Source organism: Pongo abelii, chromosome 2 (assembly GCF_028885655.2).
Source record: "Pongo abelii isolate AG06213 chromosome 2, NHGRI_mPonAbe1-v2.0_pri, whole genome shotgun sequence".
In the NCBI taxonomy this organism is placed as follows: domain Eukaryota; kingdom Metazoa; phylum Chordata; class Mammalia; order Primates; family Hominidae; genus Pongo; species Pongo abelii.
The window spans coordinates 147,553,435-147,574,774 of NC_085928.1; the positions used below are offsets into that span (position 1 = coordinate 147,553,435).

The 21,340-nt window shown below is 46.8% G+C and overlaps 1 protein-coding gene across 8 annotated transcripts in view; it reads right to left on the reverse strand.

Annotated features, from left to right (window-relative positions):
• DZIP1L (DAZ interacting zinc finger protein 1 like) overlaps positions 1-21,340 on the reverse strand; it is a 71,900-nt gene that overhangs the window by 17,485 nt on the left and 33,075 nt on the right. For 6 of the 8 annotated variants that reach the window (XM_063722223.1, XM_024245416.3, XM_024245419.3 and 3 more), the window contains 7 exons: positions 20,486-20,539; positions 17,413-17,546; positions 11,564-11,756; positions 8,086-8,302; positions 7,467-7,636; positions 4,557-4,696; positions 1,920-2,907 (listed from right to left, as the gene is read on the reverse strand). In XM_063722223.1, coding sequence (XP_063578293.1) covers positions 2,746-2,907; positions 4,557-4,696; positions 7,467-7,636; positions 8,086-8,302; positions 11,564-11,756; positions 17,413-17,546; positions 20,486-20,539 — 1,070 coding nt within the window. In that variant the 3' untranslated portion in view covers positions 1,920-2,745. Of the gene's footprint in view, positions 1-1,919; positions 2,908-4,556; positions 4,697-7,466; positions 7,637-8,085; positions 8,303-11,563; positions 11,757-17,412; positions 17,547-20,485; positions 20,540-21,340 lie in introns of those variants that run through there. The other 2 variants (XR_010139251.1, XM_063722222.1) reach the window with 1 other exon arrangement.

Here is a 21,340-nt window from a genome sequence, read left to right on the forward strand (position 1 = left end):
TTTTAGGTTGAATTTGATGAGATCAAGAGATACCTGGACAGCTGTAAAGCATTATTTCTGAGTAGGTCTGAGAAGGTGCTTCCAGAAGAGATTAGTATTTGAATCAGTAAAGTGAGTGAGGAAAATCTGCCCTCACCCATTGTGGGGAGCACCGTCCAATCTGCCGCAGGCCTAGATAGAAAAGCTCTCTCTCTGGAGTCAGGACACCCAGCTTCTGTCCTTGTATGTCAGAACTCCAGGTTCTCTGGCCTTTGCACCCCAGGACCTGCACCAACAGTCCCAGGTTCTCCAGCTTTCGGATTTAGACTGAGGCACTCTACCAGCTTCCCTCGTTCTCCAGTTTGCAGACAGACTATGCCGTGACTTCTCAGCCTCCATAATCGCATGAGCTAATTCCTTTAATAAATCCCCTGTCATTTATTAGGGAAACTGGCTAATAAATACCCATAAGTATCTATCTATCTATATATCCTACTGGTTCTGTTTCTATTGAGACCTAATACAACTTACTAAAGAATTTTAAAATATATTTGAAAATGGGGAAGGGTGAACACAGCATAGAAACACCAAAGTAATGTTAGTCAACCCCTCCAAAGTAGATAGAAAAACCCATTTGGAAACATATAACTTAATGATGAACATTCAAGAACAGAGACATTCTCACTGATAATCATCACCAGTGTGTGTACACACATACAAACACATTTACTGTTTGCATTTGTATTCCCCCAAAAGTGGAGCTACAAACAAGGACTTGGGTATGGATTAATTTATCTCAGAGGTGCTCATAAGAGAAAGAAGTGAGGGAGTGAGAAAAATGAAACAGAAAAGAGGAAGGCCAATGAACTATGCATTAATAATAGTAACTGCATATCAGTGAGAACTAGCACTCAATCCCACAAGGGACTCTGAGAAACCGTGCAGAATAAAACTCAGAGGTGCCCCACAGAAGCACAGGAAGCCTGGAGCAATTACTCATCAACTCCCATCCCACCAAGATTGTGGGCTGATCTGGTAGCATCAGCTCTCCAGCTCTCCTGAGCTTCCTCACTGAGCAACTTCCTTTGTACCACAACACCCCCAGCCTGCCCCCTCCCCCAGCCACCCTACCCCACCACCAGACAGACCCCTTTTGCTCCCTGCAGTGCGTTTCCTCCACCATCTTCCTACGGGAACTTCAAAGATTCGCCAGGTGTCAGGACCACCCAAAAGTCAAAGGAAGTCTGGGTAAGATGGAGATGGTAATAGATGAAACAAGATTGATGTTGAGTCGATAATATTTGAAGCCCAGTGATGAGCTCATGGGTTCATCACACTATTCCCTTTATTCATATATGTGTTTGAAACTTTCCATAGTAAAAAAGTTAAAAATAGATCTTTGCTGTGTCAGGGATGGAGGTTCTTTGCTGGGTCTCCCTATCAGGAAAAAAAAAAAAAAAATGCCATTCAACCAGGAGAAATGAAATCGACTGACAGGTTCACTCCAAGGTTCACTCCAGCTTTCAAGTCAAGGTCTCATTCAGTCTGGGCCACCCCAGCCAATGGCCAAGTGTGGTGCAGGCACAAGGGCCTGGCCGTTTCTGCACAATGGGGACTCCCAAGTGGGCAGTTCTTGCTCAGGACCTCCCCACTGGGTCAGTGGAGACCTTGTCAACCCCACATTGATGCCCTGAGTTCTCCTGGCTCCTCTGACTTCCTTCTCTCCTTCTGTTCACAGTGGTCAGGTGTGCATTGCAGTCTGCGGCCTTTCCCCACCGGATCCTGCCTCCACCTCCTTTTCTTTCCCAAGTGCAGCTCCTCAATAACTCCATCTTGGCAACCGTGTCCCAAAAGACCTAAACTGACATAATTAAGATGCAGTTGCTTCCTTCCCTCCCAACCCCCTGAAAGCTCCAAAAATAATGAAATACATACCAGAGTTAAAAACATTGTACTATATTTAAATGTTTGCATATAATATATTAATGTTTTTCACACTAAAAATATACAATGGCTATATATAAAACCTGATTTTGGAAATAATAGCAAAAATTACACGTGTGGTCCCTTGGGGATACAAGGTCCAGCCAAGTGGCCCTCCTCCCTTCCCACCCATGAGTAGGCCTGCCACATATCGAAACCCTGGGAAACTCTCCAGGATCACCCAGGTTGGGATGGATGGCCTCTCATATGCTCCCCGTAACACCCTGTTCTCTGTCACTAGATTACTACCTTGTGCTGGCACTGGCTGTAGACATTCTGCCCCAGCCTCTGCCTGCACCCTAACTCAGTAGTGAGAGGCTAGAGAGCCTGGCGCAGAGTAGGCAGGCACTCAGTAAATAATTTTGGATCAATCACTGAATGACTGACTGAGGCATATGTCCCCAAAAGGACCCCAGATAGGACCCATCTCCACAGTGTTCCCGCAGTTTTATAAAAGGCTTGGGAAAAGAGAGCTAGTGACTCTTTTCAGTCTCGGGGGGATGTGGAGGTAGACGAAGAAAACTACCTGGAGGTTCTGTTTTAACTCTTTCTCAAGCCTGGGAACCCAGGGGCTCCTAGTCAGGCACCTGTGGCCCTCTACAGCAGGGCCCCTCACAGGTCAGGAGGGATGAGATCATATCCATTCCTTGCACTGCTTCTCTCCAAGAGGATGATCTCTTGGTTGTTTGCGAAGACAAGAGGCCCTGCAGCCTCTTCTGTTGCAGTGGACCTGAGCTGGCCCCAGTCAGGTTAACCCTCTATCCAGCCAGCCTCTGGGGTGAATCACCAGGCAGGGACCCTGGGTTGGCTGGAGGTCTGTGGACCAGTGCCAAACTTCTCTGGGAGCTTTGAGCAAGACAAGGGCTTGGGTTTCTCTCTCTGGTCCAGATCCAGAGGAAGATCTTCCAAGGAGGAGATCTCCAAGTCACTCTCATCTTCAGAAAGCTGCAGAGGGTAAAGGGGAGAAGAAAATGCATTTTGATAAGGGAGGAGGGTGGCTGAGAGCTAAGCACATTGCAGGATGGGAATGCAGAATGGAAATGGGGACAAATGCAGACTGGGAAGAAAGCAATAGGGAGATGCTACTCCTCCTGCCTTCTCAAGTCTTCCTGCCTTTGAGAACCTGCTTTAGTGACCTGGGATCAGGGTGATTTCAAATACCCCTGAAATTCTACTAACCAAACCCAGGCAAGTGCCTTGGAAAGGCCTATGTGCAGAGCAGGTTGCTCTCATTTTCACTTCAACTTAGTGCAGATTTTTAACTCCCTCTTTGACAGAGCCAGAAGCCCAGAAACTCGACCGTTCCAAGTTCTCGAGCGGAATGCACTGTAGGCTAATGACCCACCTCCTCTCAGACAGGTTCCCTCAGGTCTGGTAAACATCCTGACTGAAGGAGCATGAGAGGAGCTTGGGAGCAACAGGAGTCCTTCAGCCTGGAAGGGTCTGCGCTGCAGCCAGCAGGACAGCTCAGAGTCGGCCAAGGGACCAGGCCACCCCCTGACCACAGCCACCTGCATAGCAGCCCAGGCCTTCCTCTCTGGAGTCCTCAGTGCCCCTATTGGCTACCTGGGCTTTGATACAAGCCATCCTATGCATCTTCTCCAGGAATGTGAGGCCGACCAATCAGAACCCATGCAAGGTGCAGGGCAGCAAGCATGCTCTGAGCAGCACCTCAATCTGTTTGGGGCTGTTGGTGCTCTTTCACAATTTGGAAAAAGGAACAAGTTTTTTCTTTTCAATCATTTGGATGCATTACTCACAAACATACATGAGCTGTGTGATAAACCAAACACACCGTGGTAAAGAGTGGGGAGTGCTATCAAAAACCAAAGAATGGTTGCCCACCACTTCCAAATTTTAGAGCAATAGCACTGATTATCCCAGGATGCATCTTTTTGATTGAGAAAGGTGAGAAAGGAGTGTGAAGTAAAGGGAGCTCTAAAGTTTTCTGCTTGAAAAATAACAGCAGTGTGCAAGTTGTTCCCTGATGGAGGAGAGACGGGCAGTGAGGAGGGTCTGATGATGACAGGGAAGCCCAACATCTGAGCTCTAAGTCTGAAAATCTGATGGTGGCTACAGTCTGAGGCAAGGCTCAGGTTTCTAAAACAGAGGTATCTAAATATTCCCATCTTGTGCTGTTACTGACTCTGATGTGCTACCCGAGGCCACTCCAGTACCACCCTTGGGGGAGTCCGCTCCACACACATATTGTGTTAGTGTACATGGCAGAGTAAGGGACTGGGGAGGAGCCCACTGTGGGATGAGACCGGGCTGGAAGAGCAGCTGCTGCAGGATGCCAGACACAGAGTCAGCTCTGAGGCTCTCTGAGAGGCAGGAGATGGGACAATCCAAACTTACTGAGCATTGCTTGTATAATGAACCAAAAGGCTTTTTAATGTTAACTTGGATACAAGTATTCCAAACTGGCCATCTCTCCACGTGCACAGGGGCAGAAGGAGGTCACCTGCAATGTCCCACTAGGGCAAAGGATGACACTTGCTGGACCCTCCCCAACCTTTACCCCAGGCCCCCCAAACTCAGAGCTGGTTCTGTAGGGAATTCCAGAGTGAACTCTTAAGCATCCTACATCCTACCTGAGGCTTCCTTCCTGGTATGGCAGCGCTCTGTGGCCCAGCATTGGGCATAAAAAACAGACTGACCCCTCCAGCAGGCTTCTTTGCCGGAGCTTCTAGCTGCTTCTCCAGGTTTTTGACCATCGACTGCACCAGTGTTCCTGGAAGGGGAAAAAGTGGCTGTGTCAGTGGGAGAAGCCTAGAAAATGAACATCTCAGTTTTGTGGGTCATGTCCAGGCTCCAATGTGGATAGAGGGAATAAGCAGAAGGGCCAGGAAGAAGAAGGCTGAGCAACCACAAAAAAGGAGACAGAGAAGGCCAGGCCCACGGGTGCCCAGTGAACAGAGGCTTGGCATATTCTGAAAATGTGACTGTGCAAACTTAATGACATGGCTAGTGACAGAGGCTTAGGAAGCTGTGCTTCCCTCTAATGAGAGGCTGAGGCAGGACCTCTGCTCACTGTGGGGAATGAACTGTGCTAACATGCAGTTAGTTCCTCAACATCTTCATAGAGACAAGAAGAAATATCATGAAGATTAGCACAGGAGGACCGCAGGCAACAATGACTTTCTGCAAAGTCCATGCAGGAAGCAGGAGCTAAGCAGTGACAGAGATCATCAGATAGATCCCTGATGCCTGGCACACCAAGGTGATGTATGAACCTCAGGAATGACCAAGAAGCAGGAAGCTAACTACAGCCTTCTACGATTCAAATGAAATCAAGGTCTAAGCAGACTTTCGGAGCTACAACAGCCCTTGGCTCATTGATTCATTCAAGAAATGTTTGTTAAGGGCCTACGATGTAGCAGGCACTGTTTCCTTGCCCTCTCATTAATCACCTTGTCCAAATACCTCATTTTATAACAAAGGAGCAGAAACCACCTGCACAAGGACAAGCAGGTAGTAAATGGCAGAGCCAGGACTTTCTCTGAAGATTCCTAACTCCCAGTCCCAAGACCTTGCCACCCTATTGCCCTTGCCTGGCAGGGCATCAATACTTCTCCAAAGATCTGTTTCTGGTGAATTCTGATGGACTGGCAGACTTGGTTTATGCTGTAAACATGGCCAAGTACTGCAGAGTCTATTAAGAGCAAGAACTTTGCAGACTGCAAGCCTAGCCTGACATCCCAGGGTTTCTACTTACTGACCTTGGAAAGACAAAACTCTAAATTCCATATTCTTTAACTCACCCTTGGCTAGAAAATACAACTGAAGCCAGAAGCTACAGGCCTCAGCTGGCAGTTTTATAGGAAAATCTTGAAAGAATGAGAGTAGACAGTTGTTTTGAAAAGAAGGATGCTCAACTAGTCATTGCAACCTGTTAGATAGAAAATAATACGTTTAATGAATATTTTCATTCCAGTTACCATGACAGTTAGCTCAGGTCTCCACAATGCCCTTTCCACCAACAAGTTGAATTTCTAAGTCTCTTGGCTGAAAAGGGCAAAGAGCTTTCCTGTAGGATGAAACAGGCTGCGTGGCCCAAAGTCAGCCTGCTATAAAGGTTGACTGTCTGTGGCTGCCTCCTCTGTCTCAAGCTTTGCTGGGAAGCCACATTTTTCACAATTGAGTTGTTGCAAAAAGTTATGTTTGTTACATTCTATGTGTTATTGAAAACTATATTTGTCAAAATGTTCATGGTAGGAAACTGATTTCCCTTCAAGTTCTAACTGAGGTTTGCCTTGGAGGCTACTTTGACCACTGTGATATTTAACTCTATGATCACCAACTCTTGATCTGGTGCTAATGAACTCAAACAGCATTAAAGACCGGGGATATTCTTAACATTGGGAACACAGCTAAAGGCAGCTCTTTCTGGGGGAAAAAAAAATGGTTTACAAGTAAATAAATAAACAGTGACTCTAACACATTAACTTCAAAAACATCATACAGAATCTCAACTTGCCATGACATCGTTCTGTGGTCTTGGGCCAGTCATAATGTCTATGAGGCTTAGTTTCAACTTCTATCACGACGTGTGTGGCTCAGCCTTCCCTTATCAGTGCTGTGAGGAGTAAATGAGGAGACTCGTGCGAAGAGATCCACACAGAGCTGAGTACGCGGTGAGCACCCAGAAACACCAACATAGAGGGGAGAGCCTTCTCTCACACTCCTCGAGCTTCCACAGAAGAAGGAACTTCTGCTCTACTCACCGAGATGGACAAGGATAGGAGAAACACCCTCTCAGTTTCTTCCCCACATAACTACCCTCTCTCACAGAAGAAGCCAAGCAGAGGGGTGGGCCTGCAACACACCCTGGGCCACGGCGCACCTGAAGGAGGGCCGCTGATCCAGAAGACAGTGTCAGCTCTTTCTCTCGGACCCTCCCCGCCCCTGTGGCTGGGGTTGGAGCCTGGCTGGAGTGTACCCTACAGCTGCCTGTTTAAGGGCCTGCACACTCAGGGTCTGCTTTGCAAACCCAGCCTTGCACACAAGTAAGATTGGGATCTGGATTTGGGGAGGCTGGAGGGGCTCCCACTTTGGCCTCAAGTGCGGGTTCTTCCTCTAATCCAGCCTTAACAGGAAGCCTATGCCTCAGGCATTCCTGGGCCCTGTCACCACTACTAGAGCGAGGCTTTGATCACCCATAGCTGGCCACAGTGTTTACTCTCTACTGGAAAGAACATGGAGGAGAAAAGGGGTGAGTGGCTCCCTTCAACCTCCCACAGTTAACAATTTAATGACAAAACAAGGGGTAAAATTAAACCTTGCTCAAACTCTAGCTTTCTCCTGATATCTCTGCTATCCCACACAAAAAAAAAAAATCTGAGGCGAAGAAGGACCATCCTTTCCAAGCCAAATAGAGAAAGAGATGTCAAATAAGAAAGCCTAAAGGAAGCTAAAGGGTGTTTCTGGAGCCTTGAGAAATCTGGGCTGGAGAAGGGCTACACCGGTGGTCCCAGCCCACTCACCCGAACGTGCCAGCTCACCTGAGCCCTGGCCAGGGGGCTGGGCATTCTCCTCTGAGGTCTCTGTGTCAGACCAGTCCCAGTCATCCTCGGGCCGGGGCACCATCCTGGAAGGAACTTTCGGGGGCTGCAGAGACACACGCTGCACACGGTCTCCCTCTGAGTCCTCTTCAGAACTGAACGGGGGCGTGCTGCCACGAGGAGGAAAAGAAATGAGGGATGCATGGGCCAGAAAGAAAACCTCAAAAGCCAAACTTCACCATGCTTCAAGCTGGTTTGGTTTGCTCAGGGCCAGCCTGCTCCCTCCCTCAGGCCCAGAAGACAGCCAGGAGACCTCTGGAGTGCAGCAGACACACCAATATCTCCCTTAGTAGAGCCCTGCCCATCTGAGGATCCAGCCCCTCTAGAGGGGGAACGGGCTTGGGGGAGGAGATGGGTAAGGGGAGGGTGGGTTTGTCTTGGCTGGGAGCACAGGTTCTCAAGTCCAGAGCTCAGACTGGACCCCACCTGAGGCACCTTCTATCCACATGTGTCTGCCCCGCTCCTATCTGCAGAAGCCTGGAGGGAGCCCAGAACAGGGCTGCCTGAATCCAGGAGCCACCACTGCAGGTGGGGTGAGAGGGCAGAGTCTGGGGCTCACCTCATCCCGGGCCCCGAGGAAGGAGGGGTGCTGAAGGGTCCATGCACTCTGGGGCGTGGAGCGGGGGCGGACACCTGGGTCAGGCTGGAGCCATGGCTGCCATGGCCCTGACGAGTTGGTGGGGGTGGCTCTGCCCGTGTGGATGGCAAGGCCACCTGCAGGGTCCTGGTCTTTGGCTGGGCCTCTCTGGTGACCACTGTGCTCTGTTGGCTTTTGACTGGAAACACAGAAAGGAATGATTTTTGGAGTACATCCATGCTGGGTCTCAAGCCTAAGAAGAGGGAGAAAGTGGCTCCAACGCCCTGGAAATGAACAATCACTCCCTCTCTGTGCTGTAATAACCACAGCAGATTTCATGACTGCTGCCAAACCAGGTGTTCTGCTGGCCAGATTCGAGGCTACGACCACAGTTCCACAGTTTCATCAGAGACTAGGAGAGCAGCTGGGTGCTCCAGGGTCATGTTGTCATTACAGAAGACCAGCAGGAGTCCGCGGGCCTGAAGAGGGGCTCAGCAGTCCTAGACAGACTTCACCAAGGCCGCTACCCTCTCCCCCACCCACGCTACAGCCGCTGCACTGCAGGCAGTCCTGCAGGAAGACCCCACTGCCACCAGAGGTCGCCGCAGGACTGCATGAACCATCAAGATCCATTCAAACCTCCTCCCAAATGCAGCCTGGGGCAAGGCAGTACCAAGGCAGGCAATTGGACACAGCCCCTCTGTTTTCCAAATTGCATCAAGACCTATAGCCGAGAAGAGCGGTCCCGGATCAGCAAGTTTTTATGGGAAGAGAAGAGAGAGAGTGCATCACAGGGAGTCAGACATGTGTGGATTGGATCACAATGTAAAATGAGTTTCTTACAGTAATTCAAGATCAGAAAATGTTTGAAATACAGTTGACCCTTAAATAACGCGGGGTTGAACAGCCACGGGTCCACTTATACATGGATTTTCTTCCGACTCTGCCACCCGTGAGACAGCAAGAGCAACCCCTCCTCTTCCTCCTCTTCTTCAGCCTACTCAACACGGAGATGACAAGGATGAAGTCCTTTACGATGATCCACTTCCCCTTAACGAATAGTAAACATATTTGCTCTTCCTTGTGATTTTCTTAATAACATGTTCTTTTCTCAAGCTTACTTTATTGTGATAATACAGCTTATAATTCATATAACATACAAAATAAGTGTTAATAGTCCATGTTGTTAATAGTCCAACAGTAGGCTATGAGTAGTTAAGTTTTGGGGCAGTCAAAAGTTACACGCAATCAACTGCATGGGGGGTTGGCGCCCGTGACCCCTGCATTGTTCAAGGGCCAGCTGTGCACTGCTCTCAGTGAATGTGTCTACTCAGAAATGGAGCTTCCAGGAAAGAGTGAACTGAAGAGAAGGGGAAGACAAAGACAAGCCTACTGGGGGAAAATAACAATAGCTTCCCATGACTGTGCACCAGATACCAAGAAAAGCACTTTACATACAACCACTTGGCCCCCGAGCATCTTCAGAGGCTATCATTTTCCCTACAGAGGCTTGCCCTCAGCTCGACGGAAGAAAGTGGTGAATACAAGCCCAGGTTGTCTGTCTGCCCCAATCTTGGGCCCTCACCGCTACTTCCCACAGCCTTGCCCAGGCCACAGAAGAGGCAGGGTCCAAGCAGAAATGGGAGGTGAGCATTAAGACAGCACTTGTGGGACCCAGGAAAAGAATAAAGGTGCAGAGCTGGAAGGAAAGGTCTACAAAATGCCACATAAACACAGCGCTCATCTCACAACTCAGTAACATCTCCAGAGAAGGCAGAACCCCAGGGCCAGGGAAAGGGAAAGGCTGTGAAGGGCGCTCTCCCTCCTGGCTTTTTTACTACAGGAACAAAGGTGTGTGGGAGCGGGTGGGGCATAGCACCTAGAAGGAGCAAGATACCTTTGCTTTCTCTTGGAAGCCAGCATACCGAGGGTTTTTCCATTCATCCTCCCCAAGTCCTTGTCCCCTCCCTCCTCTGAGCTCCCACCACCCCGATGCTTGGCTCCATCACATCACCTGGTCCTGGCTGGTTTCCCAGGTGAGGTGGAAGGCCCTGGCATAGAGTCAACCTCAGCAAGTACTGTACTAAATGAATGAGTGGGCGAATGAATGAATGAACATTTGACCGAATGAGCAAAAGGATATACCTTTAAATTGGAGCATAAAAGGCAGATTGGCAACCAGGGCAAATACCCTTCTGTCTGAGATTTCTATGTAAGACTAAAAACCGTCCTTTCCTTAGTGATTTTAAGACCAGAAGTTTAAACTAAATATTATAGTTTTCCAGGTCATCAACACATTTTTTACCATATTTTCATGCCAAAATGACAATGCTTTTAAACACAAAATACCTGCTTGATACTTGTCCAAGTAATAATTTCCATGAGCTCACAGGATTGCTATGTTAGTGTTATTTTCTTCTAATTCACATGAGGAAAAATAAAAATAAGTTATAAAATGATTGGTGGATGTAGCAACTAAAATCATCTCTCATATCCTCAGAGATACGTGGGCCACACTCTGCAAAATTTTTTTGCATGAAGAGCTCAGATCGGTTCTTCCTGGACACAGGAGATATAGAACTGGCCTCCCTCTGGCCGCATGTGTCCCTGACTGAGGAAGTAAAAGGAGCAGGACAGCACCCTGCATGAGCAGACCAGACCCACTGAAGCCCTCCCCAGAGCCTCCCACCACAGCAGCCCAGGGCCTCTGGGAACCCTCTAGAAACAGGGGGCTCTCAAACCTGGGAACACAAATACACTTGCTCTGTAAGAACAGACTCAAGGGTCCTGGTCCACAGAATTTAGTGTTCCACCAGAACCACAGGGCCTTCTCTTGTCATGACCCCCAGAACATGGACAAATGGTAAAGTAGCAGCTATGACCTGGCCCAAGGAACCAACTCTGAGCTCTGAGAATTCATCTGTGTGCAGAACTGGCCCAGCCTCTCATGCTCTCCCATGGCCACAGCAGGGGCTATCTGAGCTCTGCAGAAGTTTACATTTGATTGATATTTGCCTCCACCTGCGGCTTCAATGCTCCCAGGCCTCTGCCTATCTCCCCAGGCTGGCATGACTGGTGTGTAGAGCCAGAAACTGAATAGGCTGCTCTCTGTTGAAGAGACACTCAACTATGGTCACAGCAAGCCAAGCAGAATGAAGGTGCCAAGGGAGGCAGCATGTCTGCACAGGGACAGTTGAGGCTGACAACAGGCTCCAGCTCCGGCTCTCCTCCAACTTCCCCGAGTGACCCTGGACAAATGCCCCCACTCCACCCCAGATCCTATTTCCTCAACAGAGAACTTCTGGACTCAGTCCCCTGTGAGGACCCTACCAGCTCAGCCCTTCAGAGAAGTGCCCCTAATGGGGGACAGAGACTATACCCTCCTCATGTGCAAACAAGTTTTGGCAAGAATGGGACCCTTACAGGTCACAGCCCTGAGCAAGCCCTCTCCCCAGTGTACCTGAAGGCTGCCCGTCTGGCTGGGACACCACAGCGCCATTCTCCTGTCTCTCCTTCGCTCTGCTGGTGACTTCCTTGACAAGCTTTCCCCTCAGACTCAGAAATTCAGAAAACTTCCGGGCCTTCTGCTCCCGCTGGACTCTCAGCAGGGATTCCAGGTGTCTGAGAGTCTGAATCGAGATTCCCTTTGCATCCTAGAGGAGACAGGAGTTCACCTTTACAGAGAGAGGCTACCCTTCTTCTCCTTCCCCTAAGCCTCTCACACCTGCTGCTGCTGGCCTGGGAGTCTGTGATCAGTGCCGGGTGCTTTTCTTGCAGGACTAGGGGGCATGAAATGAGGATCAGAGAAGGGTAAGCAGCGGCTTCAAAGTTGCTGAAAGTGCAATGGTTCAGGGTTTGGGAGCCCCATCAAAATGTGCACAGCAGGAAAATGCAAAGGACTGCGTCACAATTCTAACCACATCATAGCATAAGGGACTTCGTTGGAACATACTTTCCTGCCATCTGACTGAATCCTAAGATAAGAGACCATGGCTTGCTCATTTTTGTACCCCCAATTACTAGTATTATGCCAAACACACTGGCCATGGCTAACAATGTTTAAAAAACTAAACTGCTGTAAACACAATCCAAGTACCCTTTCAAGACCTATTGGAAGCTGCTCGAGCTTTTGACACCCACCCAGAGCCCATGGGAGGGTCTAGGGAGGTATCTGAAGCCAAGATGAGGATTCATGCAAGGTTAGAAAGGAACATCTTAATCAAGTCTTAATATAGGGCCAAAGTTAGAGTAGTCAGTAGTTGAAAACAATCAAAGCAGTGAGCATTCTTCCTAAAATAACCCTAGTTGTCTATTTTTTTTTTTTTCTAACTTACTCTACACAAACAGTATTCCAATAGTGTAATGCTTGGTTAATTTAATAATAGGTATGTTTTTATTTAATAATAGATTTCATTGGTGCTTCTAACAATAACATACGTGTTCTGGTTAAGCACAATGGCATTCAAATACTAGTTGGAGAGAGAATCCATAGACCCTGTAAAGGAACTGGATCACTGCTGCAGACTCCCTGAGATGCCGAAAACCTGAGTCTGCTTGCTTTCTTAATGGGGAGGTTCGTGGTCTGGGGCAAGTTCCCAGCCCTGGTCACTGGCTGCTTGGAAATAGACTGCAGGCTGCGTGGAGATGGGCTGAGGCCTGTGACTGCCAGATACCCCCCACTTCCCTGACGACCTGTACGACTCAGCAGAGGCAGCCATAATCCCCCTGGGAATATAACTCCATTGGACTGGGAATCACACCCTCATCCCCAACAGCAGCTGCAGCAAGCCCCACCCAAGGAGAGGCTGAGCTCAGACATGTCTATCCCTGGCCCCACCTGGTGGTCTTCCTGCACCCGCCCTGGTAGCTGAAGACAAAGGTCATAATCTCTTAGGAGCTGTATGGCCCTGCCTACCGCCTGAGAAACCTGAATACTTAACCAGGTGCCCCTAGGGCAAGTAGGCAAGTATGCATCCTCCCTATAGGACCACAGCTTGAAAGCACCACCTCCTAGCTGGAGGCCAACTAACACAAAACCAGTGCACTAAACAAACAAACAAAAAAAAACAAGGACCCTCAAGAGTCCACTTCACTCCCCTACTACCTCCACTGGAGCAGGTGCTGGAATAGTATCCACGGCTGCAAGACCTGAAGATGGATCACATCACAGGACTCAGAAGATCAAAAACAAGCACTACAGTTCAGCTCTTAGGAAGCCCCATTCCTAGGGGAAGGGGGAGAGCACTACATCAAGGGAGCACCCCATGGGACAAAAGAATCTGAACAGCAGCCCTTGAATCCCAGATCTTCCCTCTAACATAGTCCACCCAAATGAGAAGGAGCCAGAAAAACAATTCTGGTAATATGACAAGACAAGGTTCTTTAACACCCCCAAAAATCATACCAGCTCACCAGCAATGGATCCAAACCAAGACGAATCTCTGAAATGCCAGAAAAAGAATTCAGAAGGTCAATTATTAAGCTAATCAAGGAGGGACCAAAGAAAGGTGAAGCCCACCTTAAAGAAATAAAAAATGTGATACAAGATATGACAGGACAATTTTTTAGTGAAATATATAGCATAAATAAAAAGTTATCACAACTTCTGGAAATCAAAAACACACTTAGAGAAATGCAAAATACACTGAAAAGTCTCAGCAATAGAATCAAACAAGCAGAAGAAAGAACTGCAGAGCTAAAAGACAAGGCTTTCGAATTAACACAATCCATCGAAGACAAAAAAGAATTTTTAAAAAATGAACAAAGTCTCTAAGAAGCTTGGGACTGTGTTAAACATCCAAACCTAAGAATAATTGTTATTCCCAAGGAAGAAGAGAAATCTAAAAGCTTGAAAACATCTTCGAGGGAATAATTGAAGAAAACTTCCCCAGCCTTGCTAGAGACCTAGGCATCCAAATACAAGAAGCTCAAAGAACACCTGAGAAATTCATTGCAAAAAGATCATCACCTAAGCACATAGTCAACAGGTTATCTAAAGTCAAGATGAAGGAAAGAATCATAAGAGCTGTGTGGCAAAAGCAACAGGTAACCTATAAAGGAACACCTCTCAGATTAACAGCAGATTTCTCAGCAGAAACCCTACAAGCTAGAAGGGACTGGGGTCCTATTCTTTAGCTTCCTTAAACAAAACAATTATCAGCCAAGAATTTTGTATCTAGTGAAACTAAGCTTCATAAATGAAAGAAAGATAGTCTTTTCCAGACAAACAAATGCTGAGAGACTCCACCACTACCAAGCCAGCACTACAAGAACTGCTAAAAGGATCTCTAAATCTTTTTTTTAATTTATTTTTTTATTATACTTTAAGTTTTAGGGTAAATGTGCACAACGTGCAGGTTTGTTACATATGTATACAGAAACAAATCCATGAAATACACCAAAACAGAACCTCCTTAAAGCATAGATCTCATAGGACCTATACAACAATAACACATGAAAAAAAAAAAGGCAAGGTATTCAGGCAACAAACAGCACAATGAATAGAATAGTACCTCACATCTCAATACTAACATTGAATGTAAATGGCCTAAATATTCCACTTAAAAGATACAGAATGGCAGAATGGATATGAATTCACCAACCAAGTTTCTGCTGTCTTCAGAAGACTCACCTAAACTCACATTAGGACTCACATAAACTTAAGGTAGAGGGGCGGAAAAAAAACATTCCATGCAAATGGATACCAAAAGCGAGCAGGAGTAGCTATTCTTACAGCAGACAAAACAAACTTTAAAGCAACAGCAGTTAAAAAAGACAAACAGGGACATTATATAATGATAAAAGGACTAGTCCAACAGGAAAATATCACAATTCTAAATATATATGCATCTAACACTGGAGCTTCCAAATTTATAATACAATTACTACTAGACCTAAGAAATGAGATAGACAGCAACACAATAATAGTGGAGGATTTCAAGACTGCACTGACAGCACTAGACAGGTCATCAAGACAGAAAGTCAGCAAAGAAACAATAGACTTAAACTATAACCTAGAACAAATAGACTTAACAGATATTTACAGAACACTCTACCCAACAACTGCAGAATATACATTCTTTTCTTCAGCACATGGAACATTCTCCAAGATAGACCAGATGATAGGCCACAAAACAAGTCTCAGTAAACTTAAGAAAATCGAAATTATATCAAGCACTCTCTCAGATCACAGTGGAATAAAACTGGAAATCAACTCCAAAAGAAACCCTCAAAACCATGCAAATACATGGAAATTAAATAACCTGTTCCTGAATAATCGTTGGGTCAACAACGAAATTCAAGATGGAAACTTAAAAGTTCTTTGACTGAACGATAATAATGACACAACCCATCAAAACCTCTGGGATACAGCAAGAGCAGTGCTAAGAGGAAAGTTCATGGCATTAAATGCTTACATCAAAAAGTCTGCGGCCTGGCTCAGTGGCTCACGCCTGTAATCTCAGCACTTTGGGAAGCCGAGGTGGGTGGATCAGGAATTTGAGACCATCCTGGCCAACATGGTGAAACCCTGTCTCTACTAAAAATACAAAAAAATTTAGCTGGGTGGGGTGGCGCGTGCCTGTAATCCCAGCTACTCAGGAGGCTAAGGCAGGAAAATCCCTTGAACCAGGGAGTCGGATGTTGCAGTGAGCCGAGATCACACCACTGCACTCCAGCCTGGTGACAGAGCGAGACGCGTCTCAAAAAAAAAAAAAAAGTCTGAAAGAGCACAAATAGACAATCTAAAGTCACACCTCATGGAACTGGAGAAACAAGAATAATCCAAACCCAAGGAGACAATGGATCAGGACGAGTGGCTGAGGAGTGGGCCCAGAAGCCTTGGGTAGCAGCACTGGAGGTCCTAAGGACTGCAGACTGTCCTTAAATGAGGAGGGAGCTTCCCAGAGTGGGGATGGTCAGCAACACTAATTACCAGGAAAATGCAAATCAAAACCACAATGTGACACCACCTCACTCCTGGCCATAATCAAAAAATCAAAAATTAATAGATGTTGACATGGATGTGGTGAAAAGGGAACACTTTTACACTGTTGGTGGGAATATAAACTAGTACAACCACTATGGAAAACAGTGTGGAGATTCCTTAAAGAACTAAAAGGAGATCTACCATTTGATCCAGCAATCCCACTACTGCGTATCTACACTGAGGAAAAGACGTCATTACATGGAAAAGATACTTACACATGCATGTTTATAGCAGCACAATTTGCAATTGCAAAAATGTGGAACCAGCCTAAATGCTCATCAGTCAATGAGTGGATAAAGAAACTGTGATATATATACATACCATGGAATACTACTCAGCCCTAAAAAGGAACAAAATGATGGCATTTGCTACAACCTGGATGGAACTGGAGACTATTATTCTAAGTCAACTCAGGAATGCAAAACCAAACATCATATATTCTCACTCCTATGTGGGAGCTAAGCTCTGAGGACACAAAGGCATAAGAATGTCCTCTGAGGACACAAAGGCATAAGAACATTGGACTTTGGGGATTTGAGGGAAAGGGCATGGGGGTGGCGAGGGATAAAAGGCTACACACTGGGTACAGTGTATACTGTTCAGGTGATAGGTGCACCAAAATCTCAGAAATCACCACCAAAGAACTTATTCATGTAACCAAACACCACCTGTTCCCCAAAAACCCACTGAAATAAAAAAATAATTAAATTTCAGATATTTTATCTGAAAATAAAATGTACATACATACATGTATGTACACACATACATGTATGTACACACATACATGTATGTACGTACATATATGTAACTGCTAAAAAACTATAGGAAAATATGTTATTATTTCTCAAAAAAAAAAAACAAATAATTGGTGTCAGACATAGCTTTCAGTGATGCCCACACACAGCCACCTGCTGAGTGGACACAGCCACATGTACCACAGATGATGGGCTTGCAGATGGATACTTACCCAAGGGGGGACCTATCCATAGGCCAGATTGAGCCAATTAAATTCCTTCTAGCAAAAAATTTAGAGACACAGAGGGAAGTAACCAATGAGTGGAGAACACTGAGCAATCAGGACTCAGGGTAGCATCACCAGCCAAATAGGGCCAGTCTTGAGAAGCTGCTGGAGAAATAGAGGAAAGATATCACACTGCCGCTGTGAAGTGAGAAAGGCGTGCAGATGCCAGAGGAGCCCGGGCTGCCACAAGTGAGATGAATGAGCTCACAATGCAAAGAACAATCGATCATTTGTCTGTCTGAGAACATTTAGTGTCTAAATCGTAGGTATCAGCCCTTAAAACGATGGCCCTGAAACTCACCTTCCTTATCCCCATGCTTTCGAGCTTCTCTTCCAGGGTGTCCTCCAGGATTGGTCTGAAGTGCTTCAGCAAAGTGGGGTTATGCCTCAGAGCTGCCAGCAACTTGTGCTGTTCATCCTGGGAGTCTTCCATCTCTGTAGCATGAGACAATCACCCAGATCAGCCTGGGCACCTGAGTTCTCCATTCCCAGAGCCCTACTGCACCTGCCGAGCCCTCAAGCTGCCAGGAATCCTGGTCGGTTAACTCAGGACTTGGAGATTGCACTTGAGCCCTTAAAGCAGCTTGTTCTCTGGGCTCCCTTCTGATCTCAGATTCCAGGCCCCACTGCTGTGGGTTCCAGCCTAATCCCAGCCCCACCTGATACCCTCATCTCATTTCCATGCCAGGCTCAATTCTGGTCCAGGTGATAAACTGGTGGACAAGATAGACAGATCGCTGCTCCCTCAAGTTTACTGTCTAGACTGGGGATTCTCCCTCTAACATTAGCATATATCAGAATCACCTGGTCATGGGTTAAAAATTAATAGTCCCTCACCTCACCCTCCAAAGAGTCTGATTCCATAAGTCTGGGGGAGAGCCCTAGAATCTACATTTTAACATACTGAGACGATTCTGATGGAGGTAAGCTACAGACCATACTTTAAGAAATACTGACCTGAGGCTAGCAAAATAAGCAATTACAATTAAATGTGGTAAGTGCTACAAAGGAGCAGTCCAAGGTGAGTCAGGGAAGGCCTCCTATAGTGTTCTTCAGGTTCCATCTGGGGGCCTCTGTGGTAAGACCAGGACCAAGCCCTTTGACTCACTCAGTAGACATTAACTGAACAAGTAGCATGAGTGTAATCAGGCTAGGGCCGGATGCTAAGGACACAGAAGCCCATCTCTCATCCTCCAAGGACCTCACTCACAATCAAGGGTGGTGAATTTCACTGCTGGCTGCGAGTTGGAATCACCCCAGGCTGATTCCATCAGAATCTCTCAAGTTGGACCCCAACGCTTGATATTTATATTTTAAATTCTCTAGATATTCTAATAAACAGCGAAGCCTGAGAAACAATGATTCTAGGACAATGGTCCTTAACTGTGAGCCAAAGCATCAGCATTACCTGGTAACTTGTGAGATGCAGATTCTCAGCTCCCACTCCAAATCTACTGAATCAAAAATTCTACAGGTGGGACCCAAAAATCTGGGTTATAATAATTCCTCCCCTACCACCCATTCACCTCTGACCCTGCGTGATTCCGCTCAATAAAGTTTGCACCAGGACATGAGCCTCAACCTTGTCTGCACATTGGAATCACCTGCGGAGCTTTAAATGCTACTGATGCCTGGAACCCACCCACTCCATGTTCTGCTTTAGGTAATGTGCTGATGTAGCATGGTCCTCCAGACAGTTCAAGCTTCCTGGGTGATTCTTAATGTTTAGCCAGTTGTAGACAGCCACTGGTCTCACAGTGGTTCTCAAACTTGAGCAAGAATCAGAATGCCCTGGAGAGTGTGTGAAAACAGACTGCTGGGTCCTGCCCCCAGAGTTTCTGCTTCAGTTTGTCTGGGATGGGGCCTGAGAATTACAACTTTGCATTTCTAAAAAATTCCCAAGTGATGCTGCTGCCTGCTGGTCTGGGACAGGAAGAGGTAGACAAACAGTATAGTAAGCAAGTAAAACCTCCACTGTAACAGCAGGGGCATGGCCACGGGATCCCCTGACTCATCAATCTCAGCCTCTTCCTCTCTAGAACCCTGCATCCACTGTTTGAAGATGTGATTCATCCTATCTGAGGACCTTGTGTTACTCAACAGATACCTTCCTCAAAAGTTATATGCAATTCTAATTTTTACAACTATATCCCAAGGTTAAATGCACTGGGAGGGTAGGGGGAGGCAGTAGAGGACTAACTGGTTAAATAAATTTTAGTTCATCCATCTAAGGGAAGACTGCAAAGCCCTGAGAAAATAATGAAGCAGTTCTCTTTAAAGGGATATGAAACCATTTCCCAAGTAAGTTGTTAACAATATAACTAACTGCACAACAATGTGTACAGTGTGTTCCCATTTGGGAAAAGGGAGAAGAATGGGTACACACATGTGCTTATATTTGCACATATTCCCATGTAGCATGGAAAGATACATGAAAAACCATTAACAGTGAAACTTCTGGAGAGGAAACTGGATAGCTGGGCAGAAGGAAGGCCTGCTTCTCGCTGCATACCCTTTTATACCATTCCTTTTTTTTTTCCAAAGTGCATAGATTACCATCTCAAAAATAAAGAAAAACATTATATTAAAAAATAAAATATCCCATGATGAGCTCTTTGATGGCACAATTAAAACTTGTCTGGGTGTGTCCACTGGAGAACTCTGAAATTGTCTTATCATTGCCTTGCTCAAACAAACGGGCCCTGGTCAGTAGCTTTTCCAGTCAGCACTCACTCATCTGTCTTGGGAGCTTCCTCTCCCTGACTATCCCTAAGAGCTCCTTGCAGTCAGGGAGCATCTCTCTTTTTTTCACTTTTCTTTTGCATCCCTTGGCTACATCTGGTTGAGAGGTCTGCGAAGCAGAGTCAGTCACCAGATAGGGTGAATAAAAACAGCAGGTGCCCAATGCTCTGAAAAGGGAGCCGAGGTGGATTCCTATGCATTCGTTAGACCCTGTGGGACCTGTCTGCAGCACACTCACAATGTAGAATAAAACAGCAAAGGCCATTTTAAGTCAACTCAGCAAGTTCTCTTCCACTGTTCTGCATAGTCGCAGGTGAGAGTCAGTGGGGCAGGCTGTGAATCAGACATCCCTCCAAATCCTCACTCAGCTACCTGCTAGCTTTGTGACTCTGGACAAGCTAATGACCCTCTCTAGGCCTGGGCTTCCCCATCACTAAACCAGCAGATTGTACGTTAGTACCTGCATGTCACATGCCCGGCACACAGAAGGTGTTAAGAAATATTATTTCATGTCCTTAGTTCCCTCCACTCCAGCTTCGGATGTCCAGATACAGTTGAGACAAACTAAACAAGGAGGAGGGCAGCAAATCTGTTTCTGCACTGGACACCCAGGAAAGAAAGTAATGTCCCACCTTCTTCCGGAGAGTCCTCCTCTGTGTCCGCAGGCTTTGGCACCTTGTGGATCCCTGAAGAGAGGAGGAACAGTTAGTGTCGCCAGTGCCCTGGACCCCATCCCTGACTAGAAGAAAAGTACAGAACCCCAGCTGACTATGAGCCAGAAAGAGAAAACCCTCCAGTCAGTTCATCTTGACTGGAGAGAGGCAGGATGGAGCAGATACTGAGGGCAGAAAGATCAGAGTCCACACACTAGCTCTGCCCCTCGCTATCTGTGCAAGAGATGGCAAGTCCTTGAACCCCTCTAAGCCTTGGTTTCTCCATCTAGAAAATGAGGATAATTCAATAGTGAGCCATGTAATGAGATGATGCATCTGAAGTGGCTGGGGAAGGGTGTGGCACATGTCTGTTATCAATGGCTCTGCTCTAGCTCCATCCCTCAAGAAGTTCAGGGCCACAGAGGTTGGGCCTGTCTGAACTGGCTACATGGCTGGGAAGGGGATGGGTGGAAGGCAAGGGATAGGAAGAAATGTGAGTTTGCAATAAAAGGCAGAAGTGTAGCTAAAGCCATAGGACAGGAGAGCTGGGGGTGGAGGATGAAGGGCCAAGCTTCACAAGGGGCTGTCCAAGGTCCTCTAAACAGGAGCAGTCCCCTGTGGGTTGCCGTCTACCTTTAGATGCCAGCACCTGCACCCCATTACACACAGACACACGCATCCCCACACTAGAGTACCCAAGAGGAGGAGACTGTATATGCCAAACAGGACACATTCACATGGGGTTGGGGTCAACTTGCTGAACATTGGGAACAAGATAAAGGTCACTGGCAACCCTGAATCCTAATTTTTCTCATTCACTGCAGGCATGGTGAA